General features: G+C 47.8%; 1 protein-coding gene and 1 long non-coding RNA gene across 2 annotated transcripts in view; both read left to right on the top strand.

Moving 5' to 3' along the window:
* LOC140430801 (uncharacterized) overlaps positions 1 to 1,579 on the top strand; it is a 35,782-nt gene extending 34,203 nt beyond the window's left edge. The window contains exon 3 of the long non-coding RNA XR_011949549.1: positions 1,534 to 1,579. This is a non-coding gene — a long non-coding RNA (uncharacterized lncRNA). The remainder of the gene's footprint in view (positions 1 to 1,533) is intronic.
* A 19-nt stretch (positions 1,580 to 1,598) lies between these two features.
* The window catches only part of LOC140430237 (Y+L amino acid transporter 2-like), a 322,420-nt gene continuing 304,374 nt past the window's right edge, over positions 1,599 to 19,644 (top strand). Inside the window, exons 1-2 of the mRNA XM_072517666.1 lie at positions 1,599 to 2,083; positions 7,626 to 7,751. Of these exons, the coding sequence (XP_072373767.1) occupies positions 1,609 to 2,083; positions 7,626 to 7,751 (601 nt within the window). The 5' untranslated portion in view covers positions 1,599 to 1,608. The remainder of the gene's footprint in view (positions 2,084 to 7,625; positions 7,752 to 19,644) is intronic.

Raw genomic sequence — 19,644 nt, 5'->3', positions numbered from 1 at the left:
GCTTTATAAAGCATTAGTTAGGCCCCATTTAGAATACTGTGAGCAATTTTGGGCCCCACACCTCAGGAAGGACATACTGGCACTGGAGCGGGTCCAGTGGAGATTCACACGGATGATCCCAGGAATGGTAGGCCTAACATACGATGAACGTTTGAGGATCCTGGGATTATATTCATTGGAGTTTAGGAGGTTGAGGGGAGATCTAATAGAAACTTACAAGATAATGAATAGCTTAGATAGGGTGGATGTAGGGAAGTTGTTTCTATTAGCAGGGGAGACTAGGACCCGGGGGCACAGCCTTAGAATAAAAGGGAGTCACTTTAGAACAGAGATGAGGAGAAATTTCTTCAGCCAGAGAGTGGTGGGTATGTGGAATTCATTGCCACAGAGGGCGGTGGAGGCCGGGATGTTGAGTGTCTTTAAGACAGAAGTTGATAAATTCTTTATTTCTCGAGGAATTAAGGGCTATGGAGAGAGAGCGGGTAAATGGAGTTGAAATCAGCCATGATTGAATGGTGGAGTGGACTCGATGGGCCGAATGGCCTTACTTCCACTCCTGTGTCTTATGGTCTAACACTAAGGGCAATTTTGGACACTAAGGGCAATTTAGCATGCCCAATCCACCTAACCTGCACATCTTTGGACTGTGGGTGGAAACTGGAGCACCCGGCGGAAACCCACGCACACACAGGGAGAACGTGCAGACTCCACACAGACAGTGACCCAGCCGGGAATCGAACCTGGGACCCTGGAGCTGTGAAGCAATTGTGCTAACCACTATGCTACCGTGCTGCCCATTGCTACCGTGCTGCCCATAAACATTCTGGGTCCTCTCCAGAAAAGTGCTGCTCTTAAGCACAGGCTTCAATAAGCCTCACCTGCACTCAACTCACTCTGATTCGTGACCCGGTTTAATCTTAAAAGAACCTGCATTTTTAATATTGTCATGAGGTGGCATGGGGAGTGTTTGAGGGATAGAGGGCTTAAAATATAAATCATCAACCTGGATGATAAAACAGCCCTTCCCTGCACATGACAGCCCCTTATGGTCTCCTCCGATCTGTGTCTGGGGTGGCGGGCCCAACTTCATTCCATGCTGCCCCCCCCCCCCCTTCCCCACAACCAAGATTCTGTCATTCAAAGGAGCTTTTCCTGGGGCAGATGCAGCACGAGAAATTGCCTGATTTGCCTCGAGAGCAAAAAATTGGGCCATGTAGTTTCATGAAATATCATGCCATCATTTTGGAGAAATTAGTCTTTTTGGGAAATTGACAGAAACATTATGACATCATTCATTGTAGTATCAGTTTTACTGCACATTAGCACTGGACTAGTCTGTTCTCTTCATCTTTCTAGTTTATAATGCGGTTTACTTTTAGAATAAACCCAAGAGTGAATAAGAACAAGAATTATTTAGTGATCATTTTATAATTTTAAAAGAAAATATCAGATGGCGAGATTTGTAACAGTGACAGAAATAACATGCAGAAAACAGTATTTTCTAGTCACTTCCTCTGTTTATTGTTTTTCTAGATAACTGCAACATTATACTTCAAGATGATCAAGGAAAGTACCACGCCGAAGTCAAAGCTCACTGTAGTTACCACTATGTCACATTTAAGTGAAAACATTGGTGGGTCTTTAGAATTCACTCCACACAATCAACAACCACTAATGCAACTAAAAAAGGAAATTTCTTTAATTAATAGTGTCACTCTCATAGTTGGACAAATGATTGGATCAGGAATATTTATTTCTCCAGGTGAGGTCCTAAAGTACTGTGGCTCCTTTGGTCTTTCCCTGATTATATGGGCTATTGGGGGTTTATTCTCAATGATTGGAGCCATCTGCTTTGCTGAACTAGGTACAACTATTACAAAATCTGGTGCCCACTATGCATATATTATGGAAGCATTTGGTGGTTTGGTTGCCTTCCTTAAACTTTGGACAACAATACTTATTATTGAGCCCACTTCACAGGCCATTATTGCCATTACATTTGGCAACTACCTGGTGCAACCTATCTTCTTAAACTGCAGTACACCATACGTAGCAGAACGACTAATTGCAGCTGCTTGCATTGGTAAGTGTAATGTCGCTATTTCCTAACAATATAACATATTTAATTGAAATTAGAAATTTAATAAGCGTTAAGATCTAATTAATTTGTATAATAAATTAAAATGACAATGGTTTGCTTATTGACTACGATGCATGCTATAGCGAGTCACGGGGTACCTCAATTATCCTAATGTAGACTGAGAAAATAGCAGTATAACAGGGTAAAGAGAGGGAGGAGTTCCTGAAATATTAATTAGAGAATCTTTTTGATCAGGATGTTTCCATGGGGTTAATGTAAAATCTGAAATATCATAAGCATTGAAAACAATTTCATTTTTATTAGTTTAAAAATCTATTAAATTTTAATAGCGAATGGAGAAATTTGATATTACAGAAATATAAAATTGCTTTTTCAGGACCAGAGAAGTTGTTCAACGGGGATTATGACATGATCACCATTAAAGCTGTACCTCAATCATTACGGTGTAACTTTTTCTGAAGTTTTTTTTACAATAAGACTGTTGGCAATAAATGCTGGCCTAGCCAGTGACGCCCACATCACACAAAATAGTTACATAGGCATGAGGACAGACTTGGCCTTAGTGGATTGGGCAGAAGGACTAAAAGATAGGACAGTTGATGAACAGTGGCAGACATTTAAGGAGATATTCAATTCCTCCCAACTAAAATATATTCCAGAGAGGAAGAAAGATTGTAAGAGGGAGAAAATGCCCATGTGGCTAAGCAAGCAGGCTAAAGATGACATAAAGGTAAAAACCAAGGCATACCATATTGCAATGTACGAAGTCTTACAACACCAGGTTAAAGTCCAACAGGTTTGTTTCGATGTCACTAGCTTTCGGAGCGCTGCTCCTTCCTCAGGTGAATGAAGAGGTCTGTTCCAGAAACACATATATAGACAAATTCAAAGATGCCAAACAATGCTAGGAATGCGAGCATTAGCAGGTGATTAAATCTTTACAGATCCAGAGATGGGGTAACCCCAGGTTAAAGAGGTGTGAATTGTCTCAAGCCAGGACAGTTGGTAGGATTTCGCAGGCCAGATGGTGGGGGATGAATGTAATGTGACATGAATCCCAGGTCCCGGTTGAGGCCGCACTCATGTGTGCAGAACTTGGCTATAAGTTTCTGCTCGGCGATTCTGCGTTGTCGCGGGTCCTGAAGGCCACCTTGGAGAACGCTTACCCGGAGATCAGAGGCTGAATGCCCTTGACTGCTGAAGTGTTCCCCGACTGGAAGGGAACATTCCTGCCTGGTGATTGTTGCGCGATGTCCGTTCATTGTCGCGCAACAATCACCAGGCAGGAATGTTCCCTTCCAGTCGGGGAGCCAAGTTCCGCACACATGAGTGCGGCCTCAACCGGGACCTGGGATTCATGTCACATTACATTCATCCCCCACCATCTGGCCTGCGAAATCCTACCAACTGTCCTGGCTTGAGACAATTCACACCTCTTTAACCTGGGGTTACCCCATCTCTGGATCTGTAAAGATTTAATCACCTGCTAATGCTCGCATTCCTAGCATTGTTTGGCATCTTTGAATTTGTCTATATATGTGTTTCTGGAACAGACCTCTTCATTCACCTGAGGAAGGAGCAGCGCTCCGAAAGCTAGTGACATCGAAACAAACCTGTTGGACTTTAACCTGGTGTTGTAAGACTTCGTACTGTGCTCACCCCAGTCCAACGCCGGCATCTCCACATCATATTGCAATGGTCAGTGGCAGGCTGGAGGATTGGGAAACTTGTAAAGACCAACAAAGGGTTACTAATAAAGTAATAAAAAGAACAAAGCAAAGGTAAATGAAAGAAAGAAATCTCGCACAAATTATAAAAACAGATAGCAAAATATTATGTAACTATAAAAAGGCAGAATGTAGCTAAAGTCAACGTTAGTCCCTCAGTCGATGAGCCTGGGGAGGTTAATAATTGGGAACATAAAGATAGCAAAGACACAAAATCAATATTTTGCCTCGGTTTTACAGTGGAAGACACTAGGACCATCTCCATAGTAACAGGTAAAGCAGCGGTTATAGAAAAGGAGGAACATAAAACAATCACCACCACTAGGGAAAAAGTACTGAGCAAACGATTGGGGATAGGGCCGGGAATGGGGCAGGGCGGATCGGGTGTGGGGTGACTCGGGGGAGGGGATAGGAAGCGGGGATGTCAGGTCGGAGAAGGAAGGGGTGGATCAGACCAAGAGGTTGGGTCCGTTCGGCGAACCCGGGGAGGTAGTGGTGGTGTGGTGGATCCCCTCAGGGGGTTGTATTTTTGCAGGGCTAGGTCTGGGTTTTTTAAATAGTTACTCTGGAGTTAGTGTTTTTTTCCATCGAACTCTTTCAGACGACCTATCAGGGTAAACCATCCAAACTATCAGGGCAGAACTATCCAAAGTTAACTATTTAATCGCTTCTGTTGGATGTTTCCCAGCTCGGCGCAATTGTCCAGAGGAAGTTAGCACTTCTGGGCAATTGCTGGGTGTGGTAAACCACTGTTGTACTTATATTAGAGTATGTACGGTAGAACCTGCACTACAGGTTCGCCTGTGGCCCCTGCCTGTTGGCTCCGCCCAGGAGGCGGGGTATAAATATGCGTGTCCTCCAGCTCGCAGCCATTTCGCCAGCTACTGTGGGAGGCCACACATCTGATACCAATAAAGCCTCAGTTTGGATTCAACTTTCGTCTTCAGTCAAATTGATGTGCCTCACTGGGTAAAACCTTACATGGGAACTTCCTGCAGGAATTCCCCAGCGCATCATTGGGGTACCCCCTAAATGCGTTGCTGGGGAACCAGGAAGTTATGGGCCATTATGTAAATGGAGAGAAACATCAAAATGCTTTGGTGCAGAGAGATTTGATTATCTTTGTGTATGGATCACAGAACGTTAGTATGCAGGTACAGCAGGTAATAGAGCAGGCAAACTCAATTTTGGCATTCATTGCTAATGGAATAGAGTATAAAGATAGGGAAGTGCTGTTACAACTGTATAGGGCAATGGTGATACCGTATTTGGAATATCGTTCACAGTCTTGGTCCCCTTGAGGAAGGATGTAAACGCATTAGATGCGGTTCAGAGAAGGTTCATTAAATGATTCCAGGGATGAAGGACTTGTGTTATGAAGAGAGATTGAGCAGTTTAGGCCTATACTCGCTGTATTTTAGAAGAATCAAAGGAGAACTAATTGAAGTATATAAATGCTAAAGGGGATTGACGAGGTAGACATAGAGCGGATGTTTCCCCTTGGTGAATATTCTAGAATGAGAGGCAACAGTTTTAGGCTAAGGGGTTGCAAATCTAAAACAGAAATGAGGAGGAATTATTTCACTCAAAGGGTCATGAATCTGTGGAATTCTCTACCCCAGAGTACAGTGGACGTGGAAAACTAAATAAATTTAAGGAGTAGATAGGCAGGTTTTTAATTAGTATTGGGATGAAGGGTTATCAGGAGTGGTGATAAGGCTGAGATGAGATCAGTCACTATCGTATACTGGCTCAAGGAGCTGAATTGCCTACTGCTCCTAGTTCTTGTGTTCTATGAAAAAAATACATTAATGGGTAGCGAAAATAAATTAACCCTAAAGTCTTTTATCAAAATAAATTATATAGATGTAGTCAAAGGGGGAGTAGAGTCAATTAGGAACAGAGAAAGGATCTTGTGGAAGCCAGACCTACTTTACTTGAGTTCCAAATAGTACTTCACATAGAACATAGGACATACAGTGCAGAAGGAGGGCATTCGGTCCATCGAGTCTGCACCAACTCACTTAAGCCCTCACTATCGGGGTTACGGTGGAAGTGAGGGCTTAAGTGGGTCGGTGCAGACACGATGGGCCGAATGGCCTCCTGCACTGTATGTTCTATGTTCCACCCTATCCCCGTAACCCAATAACCCCTCCTAACCTTTTGGACACTAAGGGCAATTTAGCATGGCCAATTTACCTAACCTGCATTTCTTTGGACTATGGGGGGAAACCGCAGCACCCAGAGGAAACCAATACAGACACGGGGAGAACGTGCAGACTCTGCACAGACAGTGACCCAATGGGGAATCGAACCTAGGACCCTGGCACTGTGAAGCCACTGTACTACCGTGCTGCCACAATCACAATAGAGGAGAATTCAAATTGTGTAAGACCATCAGACATCTCAAAGCACTTTACAGCCATTGAAATATTTCTTAAATTGTAGTCACTTTTGTAACATAGGAAACTTGGCAGCTAATTTACACAGCAATCAGCAGTGTGGTAATGACAACACAATCTTTTTTGTGATTTGATTGAGAAACAAATATTGGCCAAGACTCCACATTCCCCTGCCCTTCTTTGAAATAGTTCTGTGGGATCTTTTACATTCATCCAAGAAGGCAGATGGGGTCTTAGAGATGAGGATAATAACATATTTTAGGAGGGCATAGACTAGAACATGAGCAGACAAGTGACAGGTGAAAACATTATGAAGTGACGCATTTTGGCAGAAAGAATGGGGAGAGTCATATAAAGTATATGATGCAATTTTAAAGTGAGTTCATGAATGAAGAGACCTGTATGTGTATAAATCTTTGAAGCTGGCAAAACAAAAAAGTATATTTGATATTTGGATTTATGAATGGATGTACAATGTAAAAATGCAAGTAAGTTTTTCTAAACTTTTATAAATCACTGGTTAGATGCTAACTGTAATATTTTGTCTAATTCTGGACACCACACATTAGAAATGTTGACAAGGTCCCAAAGAAGTTGCAAAAGAGATAGATATACTGGAATTCTACCTGCACTTCAGTAATATGGAAAGACTATAGAAGCTGAAGTTGTTTTTCTCAGGACAAAGACAGTTAACAGGTTATTTAATAGAACTGATTTTGATAGAGTAAATGCAGAAAACAAGTTTGCACTGGCAGAAGGGGTGGTAACCAGAGAACACAGATTTAATGCATAAGAATCAAAGAGGCGATAACAAAGGGCCTAAGTGGATAGTTCTTTCAGCAAGCCAAATTGGGCATTGTGGACAATTGGCCTCCTTGTGTTCTCATAGAATCCCTACAGTGCAGAAGGAGGCCATTTGGTACATCGAGTCTGCAGACCCTTTGAAAGAGCACTCTACCCATGTCCACACCCCTCCCACCCCGTAACCACTTAACCTAACCTGCACATCATTGGATACTAAAGGGCATGGCCAATGAACCTAACGCTCACATCTTTGGACTGTGGGAGGAAACTGGAACGCCCGGAGGAAACCCACGTAGATACGGGGAGAATGTACAAACTCCACACAGACAGTGACCCAAGGCCTAAATTGAACCCGGGTCCCTGGCGCTGAGAGGTAGGCAACAGTGCTAACCACCAATTTTATTTCAAACAATGAATTGGCTAACTCATTAAAGAGTTCTTTATTCTATCTTATTGAAATTGTGAACACCTGGTGTAAATAAATGAACTGGATAGATCTCGACCAATAAATCAAGTAATAACTTGAAATAAAGTGCATCGAAAATCCTGCAGTTTCTTCAGTGTTACCTGCTTGTATTCATTTATACCTAGGTCTGCTTACTTTTATTAACTGTGCCAATGTGAAATGGGCAACCAGAACCCAGGATGCCTTCACAGTCATCAAATTAATTGCCCTTATCATCATCATTGTTGCGGGAATGATTAAACTCAGCCAAGGTAAGAAATTTAAAAGAATCAAACCATTTAGCCTATTTGTTGCTTCCAGTTTCCACACAAAAAATTCTCCTCCACCTTTCTTCATCTAACTTTAACAGTGTATCCTGCTGTTAATTTCACATTCATGTTTTTATCTAGCTTCCCCTTAATTGGATCTATGGTTTTCCCTTCAATTACCTGTGGTAATGAGTTTCACGTTCTAACTGATTTTTGTGTAAAGATGTTTCCTCCTGAATTTCATATTGGATTTACTGTTTTCTTTCTCTATCTATGGCACCTATCTTGGTCTCCCCCACAAGTGGAAACATTTTTTGCCTACATCCACCATATCAAACTCTTTCATAATATTAAAAAATTCTGTTGGATCACCATAGAAAAGAGCCCTAATCAGTTAATCTTTGCTCTCAATTCTGGTATCATCTTTGGCATTTTGCACTTGGCCTCATGTCCCTATATCTATTTTGTTTATAATATGGAGATCTAAATTGTGAACAATACTCTTTAAGTGTGGTCTGACCAAGATTCAGTACAAATTTAACTTAACGGCCGAAACTCCCCGACCGTTCATGCTGGCGGATTTTCCGGTCCTGCTACAGTGAATGGAGTGTTGGCTGAGTGCCAAATTCTCCGTTCTCATTGGCAGTGGTGGCGGGGCAAATTCAGATCAGAGAATCCCAGCCAACATCTCTGCTTTTCAATTTTAACCCTCCAGAAATGAACCACAGTGTTCTGTTTCTCTTTTGTTTGGAATTACAAAACTATTTTCCTATTTTTAGTGATTTGTTTATCTGTACCACTAGATCTGCATTCTCTTCGACACCATTTAGACTCTTAGGGTGGGACCTTCTAGTCCCACCGCCATAGGACAAGAAGTTCCCACCTAAAGTCAACCTTTTGCTGGTCTGTCAAATTATCCATCCCGCCTGCTGCAATTCCTGTGGCAGATATGACTGGAAAATTAACGCCTTATTTTCCAAAGAGTATGTGGTCTTCTTATTCTTTCTACCAAAATGCACCTCCTTACACTTAACTAGCTTGAATTTGATTTGCAATTACATATCCATTGTGCAAGTTTATTAATGTATTTTGTCACAGTATTCCCCAGTATTAACCACACCCCCAATTTTGTGTCATGTGCAAATTTCAAAATAATGGGTTGGGTTCTCGGGCAGCGAGAATGACGATTGGGCGGAGAATTTCGTGGGGGAAAGAATCGGGATTTGCGTCTGGCGACGAATCAGATGTGATGCTCCAGACCCCCGCTGGCAGTGGCAATGAGGTTCACGCCCACATCAGCAACGCCATGCAAATCCATCATTTGCATTAATGTGAATGCAATTAACGGATTGTAGACCGGTTGCTCTACCTTTCTGTGATCCTCCACCCATCTCAGGAGGGGGTCCCGCGGGTATGAATTGGTGCAAGTATTTACGAGCGGGGCCCAGGCGCCAATGCTGTTCAGGGGGAGCAAGAACATAGAACATAACAGCTCAGTACAGGCCCTTCGGCCCTCGATGTTGCGCCGACCTGTGAAACCACTCTAAAGCCCATCTACACTATTCCCTTATTGTCCATATGTCTATCCAATGACCATTTGAATGTCCTTAGTGTTGGCGAGTCCACTACTGTTGCAGGCAGGGCATTCCACGCCCTTACTAATCTCTGAGTAAAGAGCCTACCTCTGACATCTGTCTTATATCTATCTCCCCTCAATTTAAAGGTATGTCCCCTCGTGCTAGACATCACCATCCGAGGAAAAAGAGGGCAAGAAAACTCTCAAAACCTTTTGGGCTTGCAGGGGGTGTATACCTGGACCGCAGGGCGTAGTGGAGAACGACTTGGTAACATATACTTGCACTCTGGGTGTCCCCTTTGAGATCGAGGTGGCCTGGCTCACACCGCCATTGCTGCAGTAAGCCATTGAAACCCATCCCTTTGCTGGAACCTACAGGATTTTGGTTGCAGTCTGCTCACTGTATGCTGTATTTGCTCAGAGATTCTCTGATCATGTGGGAACCCACCCAGCCCACCACTCTGGAAACCCTCAGATCCCAGCAGTATCAGCAATGAGATGGGTGTAGCTCTGCTCAATCGCCAGCCCACCAGGTGTTGGCACTTTTTACAATAGGGAAATGTTAGGATATTGGGTCCGGACATGAGATCAAAGATGTAGTGGGCAATTTAGGGGTTAACATATTAAGGGTAAAACTGCTAGCACTGAGTCAGAGGCATTCGGCCACACCTGGTCTGAGTTACATTGTTCCATTCAGACGTGAGCTCAATATTGGGAAGAAACAGGATAACCCCGTTCATCAGGGGTGATTCATTCAAAATCCATGGTCTTCTGGGATACCTCTGATCTGACCAGCCATTAGCCCATTACAGAGCCTGATGGCCTCTTTTGTCCGCAAATTGAAACTTAATTGCATATTCATAGCATGGCCCTGTCCTCTTGTGTAAACGCCAATCAAAAGCCTTGATAGCAATGGTGAGTTCAAGTCTGGACAGAGGGGCTGGGCGGAGCTCAGAAAGAAAAAGGATCCTGCTCAAACATGGGGGGGGGGGTGGGGGGGGTGAAGGATTTGGAAAGCCACCAAGAGAGGTCATGGAAAGCTGCCACAGAGTTAAGGTTTCAAAAAAGGGTCTGGAGGAGATGCACTAACAGCAGGAATATTTTTTGGCAATGCAAGTATCATTTTTGCCTGCCTGCGCAAGTGAAGTTGAGATCTGTATATTCATTTTAGGTGCTGTTTAATGGGAAATCATGTATTTGTGTTAAGAGATGCATGTAAGCTGCTCTTGTTTGGTTTGAAGTTTCAAAGGTAAAATATTGTTTTTCTTTTGTTTTAATAAAGTTTTGTTTGTAAAAATAACCAAGCCCAATTTCTTATGCAATCATTCCCGGAGCGAATTGATGTTTCTACACAGTTTTAAAAATTAAGAAAATGTTGCGGTTCTGATCAGTACCTTAGCCAGTGTTGGGATCTGGAAGGCGTCCGTACCAAAATTAGGTGTTCAATGCCCAAGCGAAATTTGGTATTCAACATCAATTTCAATCTGCAAAGGATAGAAACTGGGGAAATGAAAAGTTCACAAGTAGTTAATGCAGAGGAAATGTGGTTGGTGATGTTCAGGAGAGTGTGCCTCAGACTAAAAAGAAAACCAGTGATAGTGGTAGAGAGATAAGAAAACTTAAGTGCTTTCATTGTGATAAAGTTGAACATGGTGGTTTTGGTGACTTTAGAAAAATATGGAGAAGACAGACGAGGTAAAACAGGACAAGCTAGTGGGGTTTATTAAAGTGGCAGGAAAGACCATTGTCCCAATATCCCAGGTGCGACAGAGTGTACAACCTGTTCAGAGGTTGATGGAAAGCAGATACCAGAACTTTTTAAGGATTTAATTTGTGAGGATAAAGTTTACTCATGTATATAAGGTGGAGAAGGTAAGGAAATTAAGATCTTACAAACAGGTCCTGAGGTGGGCAAGGAATACGCGGTCAATAAATGGGAAGGACACACCTCCCGCATTTACCAGGACATTGGAGCTGACCTGGCCAAGCGCCGGATGGTATTTAACGGGGCCAAAGCTGCACTCTTTAAAAACAAGGTGTGATTTGGCATGTTATACAAGACTATGGGTCACGCACAACGACAGGGAACACTACTTTAGTACGCTGGAGGAAGCGAACAAGTCCATAGAATCATATCATTTATAGTACAGAAGGGGGCCATTCGGCCCATCAAGTCTGCACCTGCCCTTGGAAAGAGCACCCTTTTTAAGCCCACGCCTCCACCCTATCCCAGTAATCCGATCTAAGCTTTTGGACATTAAGGGGCAATTTAGCATGGCCAATCCACCTAACCTGCAGATCTTTAGATTGTGGGAGGAAACACACGCAGACACAGAGAGAGCATGCAAGCTCCACACAGACAGTCACCCAAGGTTGGAATTGAACCCGGATCCCTGGAGCTGTGACACAGCAGTGCTAACCTCTGTGCCACCGTGCTGCCCAGTTCATGCAGAAGAACAGACTTGGGAGGAAATCATGCTGGAAGTCACGAAAGTACAGACTTACACGAACTAAGGGGGAAGGTTTAACTGTACTTGGAGATGTATGCCCACCGGTTCATCAAGGGCTGGGGACTGGGGGTGAGGGGGAGCGGCCTCATACAGGTTAGGACCGAAAGGCTCCGTTTTCCAGGAGGAGCTAAAACACTAGCAAACAAGCTGGTGTATGGGAGCAAAAAGAGGAGGGATGTCACAGCTCTTTCCCAAGAGGGAGGAAGCGCCTGGTGGTGTGGTGGGGGGAGGAGGGGAGGGTAGAGTAGCAAGCTGGGGAGGGCAGGACACAAGGGAATAGAGGAGCAGGGGGAGCTGGGAAAGGAAAGGTGAGAATACATGGGCAGAGGGGGTTGGGGAGAAAGGAGGGGGGGGAGGGTAGAATGCTGGTTACACTGGTCACACGTGGAGATGGTTGGAAAGAAGAAGGTGGCAGTGGCCATCTTGGACTGACCAAGAACAATGGAGAGCCTGGGCATGCAGGGGGATGTCCATAAGGCAAGTATGGCTGACCCCAGAGCAGAGAGGGGCAGGAACCCCTGTCAGGATAGTCACCTGGAATTTGAGGGGACTGAACTGACCAGTGAAAAGAACCAGAGTCTTCGCCCATCTAAAAAGCCTGAGAGCTGTTGTAGTCTTTCTTCAAGAGACCAACTTAAGAGAAGGATCAACTGAGGGTAAGGAAAGTCTGGGTAGGACAGGCAAACCAGTCATGCTTTGATACAAGGGCGAGGGGGGTGGCCATACTATTTAACAAAAGATAGACTTTACAGCGATAGATCTAGGACTAAATCAGGAATGGCGAGGGAATTAACCACCTTCATGGAACAGATGGAGGGACTGGAGGTTCAACCACCCGAGGGAAAAGAGTTTTCCTTCTTCTTCCATGTCCAGAGAGACTTCTTTGTGGTGGGAAAGCTGGTTCTTCCAGGAGTAGGAGGGGGGAGTTCTTTGGAATAGTAATCTCGAACCACCATAACACTATGTGAATATGAAGTTGAACCCGGCTGTGGGGGAGGAAAAGAGGCGGGATTGGAAGCACCACTAGGTCTAGAGGAGGTCATGGAATCCATCAATTCCATGCAGTCAGGGATGTTACCAGGACCGGACGGGTTCCCAGTAGACTTTTACAAAAGTTCACGGCAGCACTGGCCCTGCACCCGCGGGAGATGTTTAATGACTTGCTGTCGAGGGGGGCCCTGCCGCACATGCTGGCACAGGCCTCAATCTCATTGGTCCCAAAGAAAGACAAAGACCCAACTAAGTGCGGATCATACTGACCCATCTCACTCCTGAACACTGACGCTAAAGTCCTGACGAAAGCTCTGGTGTGGCGACTGAAGAGTTGCTTGTCAGAAGTTATCGTGGAAGGTCAGACCAGGGTTTGTCAAGGACAGAAAGCTGATGGCAAACATCAGACGCCTGCTGAATATGGTCATGTCCCCACCCAGGGAGCAGACACCAGAAGTGATCATCTCCCTGGACGCAGAGAAGGGCTTCGACTGAGTAAAATGGAAGTACCTCATGGAGGTACTGGAATGGTTTGGGTTTGGGCCATTGTTCGCCTCATGGATGGAATTGCTGTTCAGCGCTCCTATGGCGAGCGTACAGACAAACGGCACCAGTTCTTGACTACTTCTGGCTGCACAGAGGCTTGTTGCAGGAATGCCTGCTGTCCCCACTACTGTTGACAATTGAGCCACAGGCCATCATTATTAGATCAACAAAGGGGTGGAGGGGCATTCAGAAGGGATACAGGGAGCACAGAGTTTCACTCTATGCAGATAACCTTCTCTTCTATGTCTCAAACCCTCTTGGGCAGCATGGATAAGATTATGGCACTCCTGAGGGCGTTCGGAGCCTTTTCGGCGGCATACAAACTAAACTTGAGCAAGAGTAAAATCTTCCCAGTGAATCCCCAGGTAGGAGAAGCAGAGCTGGGATCGCTGCCATTCAAACTGGACCAAAACCAAGTTCAGATAACTGGGGATCCAGATAGAGCTCCACAAGTGAAACCTGTCCAACCGAGTGGAGGTGGTGATAAGGGACCTACGGAGGTGGAACTCTCCTGTTTTCCTTGCTGGGAGGAGTGGAGAACGTACTGCCAAGGTTCCTCTTCCCCAAATCCATCTTCATCAAGGTGGACAAGATAATTATGGCTTTCGTGTGGGCTGGAAAGAACCCTAGGATCCACAAAACCGTCCATCTGATTGGACAATGCAGGGGAGGCCTGGTACTATTGAACCTCCTATTCTACAACTGGGCAGTAGCTGTAGAAAGTGTCTGCGGATGGCTGGGAGAGCCAGAGGTGGAATGGGTATGAATTAAGGAGACCTCCTGTACTGGAACGTCCGTGTGGGCACTGGCTACTTGGTGAGCCCGATAGTGGCAACTACAGTGGTAGCGTAGGATGAGTTAGCGGACGGTAAAAACACAGACATGGTAGCATGGTGGTGCCATATGTGGTTGCCTGCCCCTGTTTCCCTTGTTTGGAGGGTCTGGAACCAGGGGACGTGGACTCAGATTAAGAGGTTGGCCATTCAGGACTGAGAAACAGAGGAATCTCTTCAGTCAGGGGAGTGGTGAACCTTTGAAATTCTCTACCCCAGAGGGCTCTGAAGGTTTAGTCATTGAATATGTTCAAGACAGCGACCAATAGAATTCTAGTTATTATCAATATCAAGGGATAGTGCAGGAAAATGACATTGAGGAAGATCAGCCATTATCCAGTTGAATGGCAGGGGATGTCCAAGTTGACAAATGGCCTCTGCTACTATTTTCCACTATGCCAACCATAGCTCTCCACACACACCTCCAATGGTCTCTCATACCACCATACTAATGCATGACTCCTACCCACCTTCAATGGCCGATCATACTCTCCATGCCAACCCATGCCCCACAACCTACAGTGGCCCCCTCATACCCACCATGCCAACTCACAGCACGTCAATGCACATTCACTTGTAGGATGGCAAACTCAAAAATGACTCATTTTGGACTTCCGGGTGCGGTTATGCAGAGCTAGGTCGCATATTCGGTAGCTCCCGCTTGGAACGGACTTTTGGGCTCTTTTACAGGGCCCCCACGGCATTTGTTTGACATTTCTCGGTGTGGCGAGAAGACTGCAGCATTCCCCTGACAGTGTCCCCCAGGAATGTTATGTCTTTTGGCTGCCAAACCTGGCAGAAACAGTAAAGTATTTGGCTTTGGCTGCAGGTTTAGACAAGGGCCTCTTCCAGCATGCAGGCGGGGGAAGGGCAAGCTTAAAGCTGCAATCTGACTTGACTCTTATCAAAGGTGAATTCAAGCAGCAGAGGGAACAACTGTGAAAGGATCTACCAGGGCCATTGAAGAAGCAGGGACGAGGCTTCCGGTGGCAGCCATGGAGGAGTAGGTCGCACATTTGGCAGCTCCCGTCTGGAACTGACTCTCAGACCTTTTTCAGGAGTTTCCATAGACTTTTTAAATGGACCAGAAGTGTAACGGCCAGAGGAGCGGCACTGGAGCGACGGGGGAAGCGAGGGAAAGAAAACAAAATGGCGGCGGCCAGGGACAAAGGGGAGCTGCAGGAGTTCATCAAGCGCTGCTTCGAGGAGCAGCGCGAGGAGATGCGCAAAGAGATGTTGACGCCTATGCTTTCGGCAATTGAAGGACTCGGGATCACCCAAAAGTCCACGAAGCTAAGATCCAGGAGGTACAGAAAAGAGTCAGTCAGAACGAGGACGAGCTCGTGGGCCTGGCGGTGAGAGTGGAGCAGAACAAGGCGCTACACAAGAGGTGGGCGGGAAGACTCGAACACCTGGAGAACAGGTCAAGGAGAAAGAATCTGCGAATCCTGGGTCTCCCTGAGGGAGTGGAGGGGGCTGATGCCGGGGCATACGCGAGCACGATGCTCGAGGCGATGATGGGCACGAAGGCCCCTTCGAGGCCGCTGGAGTTGGACGGGGCACATCGGGTGCTGGCGAAGAAGCCCCAGGCAAATGAGCCGCCAAGGGCGATGGTGGTGAGGTTCCACCGGTTCACGGACAGAGAGTGGGTCCTGAGATGGGCCAAGAAGGAGCGGAGCAGTAAGTGGGACAATGCAGAGATCCGAATATACCCGGACTGGAGCACGGAGGTTGCAAAGCGGAGAGCGGGTTTCAACCGGGCCAAAGCGGCGTTGTACCGGAAAGAAGTGAAATTCGGAATGCTGCAGCCAGCGCGACTGTGGGTCACATACAAGGGCCAACACTATTACTTCGAAACGCCTTCAGAGGCGTGGACCTTTGTACAAGCCGAAAAGTTGGACTCTAACTGAGGGTTTCTGAGGGTAGGGGGGATGTTTGAGGTTTGATGTGTGATGGTTGTTGTATATAGGGGGTCAATCACGCGCAGGAAATGTTACATGGGCTGGGGGAGAGAGACAAGGCCGTGACAGGAGCTGCGCCAGAGGGGGCGGAGCGGGCTTTGGAAAGCGCGGGGTGTTTTCCCGCGCGCGGGAAGAAAGGCGGGAAGGGGAACGAAGGAATGCATATGGATTGGGAGACTCCCACGCGGGGAGGTCAATGGGACAGCAGGGGAAGCCGGGGTCAGCAGGCGTCAGCTGACTTACGGGAGTGACATGGGGGGAGCAAAAAAGCTAGACAGGGGTCTAGCGGGGGGGAGGGGGGAAGTGGGGGGGGGAGGGGGGATTGGTTGCTGCTGCACTGGCCGAAAGGGAATGGGACACAGAAGAGGTGGTCGGGACGGGGATCCCCCCTCTGGGGGACTGGAGGGTGAGGGAGGCGTGGACACGGGACTGGCCCAGAAAAGGAGATGGCTAGTCGGCGGGGCGTGGGGGTGGGGGGTGGTGAGAGCCCCTCCAATCCGGCTGATAACGTGGAATGTGAGGGGCCTGAATGGGCCGGTGAAGAGGGCTCGAGTGTTCGCGCACTTAAAGGGACTGAAGGCGGACGTGGCCATGCTCCAAGAGACACACCTGAAGGTGGCGGACCAGGTCAGGCTAAGAAAGGGATGGGTCGGACAGGTATTCCACTCGGGACTGGACGCGAAGAATAGAAGGGTGGCAATATTGGTGGGAAAGCGGGTGTCATTTGAGGCCAAGACTATTGTAGCGGACAATGGAGGGCGATATGTAATGGTGAGCGGTAGGCTGCAAGGGATGTGGGTGGTGTTGGTAAACGTATACGCCCCGAACTGGGATGATGCAGGATTCATGAAGCGCATGTTGGGGCGCATTCCGGACCTGGAGATAGGAGGCCTGATAATGGGAGGGGACTTCAATACAGTGTTGGATCCAGCACTAGACCGCTCCAAATCAAGGGCTGGAAAGAGGCCGGCGGCGGCCAAGGTACTTAGGGGGTTTATGGATCAGATGGGGGGAGTGGATCCATGGCGGTTTGCAAGGCCGCAGGCCAGGGAATTTTCTTTCTTCTCCCATGTACACAAAGCCTACTCCCGGATAGATTTCTTTGTTCTGGGTAGGACATCCCGAGGGTGGAGGGGACGGAGTATTCGGATATAGCCGTTTCGGACCATGCCCCACACTGGGTGGAACTGGAGCTGGGAGAGGAGAGGGACCAACGCCCGTTGTGGCGGCTGGATGTGGGCCTGCTGGCGGACGAGGTGGTGTGTGGGAAGGTGAGGGGGTGTATCGAAAGGTACTTGGAGGCCAACGACAACGGGGAGGTGGGGGTGGTATGGGAGGCGTTGAAGGCGGTGATCAGGGGAGAGCTAATTTCCATTAGGGCTCATAGGGACAAGACAGAGGGTATGGAAAGGGAGAGGTTAGTGGGGGAGATTTTGAGAGTGGACAGGAGATACGCAGAGGCCCCGGAGGAAAGATTACTTGGGGAAAGACGACGGCTCCAGACGGAGTTTGACCTGTTGACCACAGGGAAGGCGGAGGCACAGTGGAGGAAAGCGCAGGGGGTGACCTACGAGTATGGGGCAAAGGCTAGTCGGATGCTGGCACACCAGCTCCGTAAGAGGATGGCAGCGAGGGAAATAGGGGGAGTCAAAGATGGAAGGGGAGCCACGGTTCGGAGTGCGACGAAAATAAACAAGGTATTCAAGGCCTTTTATGAAGAGCTGTACAGAGCCCAGCCCCCAGCGGGGGAAGAGGGGATGAGACGATTCCTAGATCAGCTGAGATTCCCGAGGGTGGAGGAGCAAGAGGTGGCTGGTTTGGGGGCACCAATTGGGTTGGAGGAGCTGAGCAAGGGTTTGGGGAGCATGCAGGCGGGGAAGGCCCCGGATCCGGACGGATTCCCGGTGGAGTTCTACAGGAAGTATGCAGACCTGTTGGCCCCGCTACGGGTGAGGACCTTTAATGAGGCAAGAGAGGAGGGGACCCTGCCCCCGACAATGCCGGAAGCGACAATTTCTTTGATCCTAAAGCGGAACAAGGACCCACTTCAATGTGGATCGTACAGGCCGATCTCGCTCCTCAATGTGGATGCAAAGTTGCAGGCAAAAGTGCTGGCCACGAGGATCGAGGACTGTGTCCCGGGGGTAATCCACGAGGACCAGACGGGATTTGTAAAGGGCAGGCAACTAAACACCAATGTGCGGCGGCTCTTAAACGTGATAATGATGCCATCTGAGGAGGGAGAGGCGGAGTAGTGGCAGCTATGGACGCGGAGAAGGCCTTTGCCTGAGGAGAGTGGGAGTACCTCTGGGAGGTGCTGCGCAGGTTTGGGTTCGGGGTAGGGTTTATCAATTGGGTTAAGCTCCTTTACAGAGCCCCGATGGCAAGTGTAGTGACGAACCGGCGGAGGTCAGAGTACTTTCGACTGTACCGAGGGACGAGGCAGGTGTGCCCCCTGACCCCCCTGTTGTTCGCATTGGCGATCGAAGCATTGGCCATGTCATTGAGGGAGTCTAATAAATGGAGGGGGGTGGTCCGAGGGGGAGAAGAGCATCGGGTGTCGCTATATGCGGATGACCTGTTGCTGTACGTGGCGGATCCAATGGAGGGGATGGTGGAGGTCATGCAGACTCTAAGGGAGTTTGGGGAGTTTTCAGGCTATAAGCTCAATGTAGGGAAGAGTGAGCTCTTTGTATTACAGGCGGGGGACCAAGAAAGAGGGATAGGGGACCTACTGCTGAGGAGGGCGGAGGGGAGCTTTCGGTATCTGGGGATCCAGATAGCCAGGAGTTGGGGGACCCTACATAAACTGAATCTGACGAGGTTGGTGCAGTAAATGGAGGAGGGTTTCAAAAGATGGGACATGTTACCGCTCTCGCTGGCGGGTAGAGTGCAGTCGGTCAAAATGGTGGTCCTTCCGAGGTTTCTGTTTGTGTTTCAGTGCCTTCCCATCATGATCACTAAGGCCTTTTTTAAAAGAGTAGGCAGGAGTATTATGGGGTTTGTGTGGGCGAATAAGACCCCAAGAGTAAGGAGAGGGTTCCTGGAACGCAGTAGGGACCGAGGAGGGTTGGCGCTGCAAAACCTGGGGAGCTACTACTGGGCAGCAAATGTGGCGATGATCCGCAAGTGGGTTATGGAGGGAGAGGGGGCGGCATGGAAGAGGATGGAGATGGCGTCCTGTAAAGGAACGAGCCTGGGGGCATTGGTGACGGCACCACTGCCGCTCTCGCCGACAAAGTATACCACGAGCCCGGTGGTGGCGGCAACGCTAAGGATCTGGGGCCAGTGGAGACGGCACCGGGGTGCAATGGGAGCATCGGTGTGGTCCCCGATCAGGGGTAACCACCGGTTTGTCCCGGGGAAGTTGGACGGGGGGGTTCCAGAGCTGGCATCGGGCGGGGATTGGAAGAATGGGGGACCTGTTCATCGACGGGACGTTTGCGAGCCTAGGTGCACTGGAGGAGAAGTTCGAGTTAC

Source organism: Scyliorhinus torazame, chromosome 10 (assembly GCF_047496885.1).
Source record: "Scyliorhinus torazame isolate Kashiwa2021f chromosome 10, sScyTor2.1, whole genome shotgun sequence".
Classification (NCBI taxonomy): domain Eukaryota; kingdom Metazoa; phylum Chordata; class Chondrichthyes; order Carcharhiniformes; family Scyliorhinidae; genus Scyliorhinus; species Scyliorhinus torazame.
Note: the sequence above shows the minus strand (reverse complement) of the source record. Positions and strands in the feature narration are given on the sequence as shown.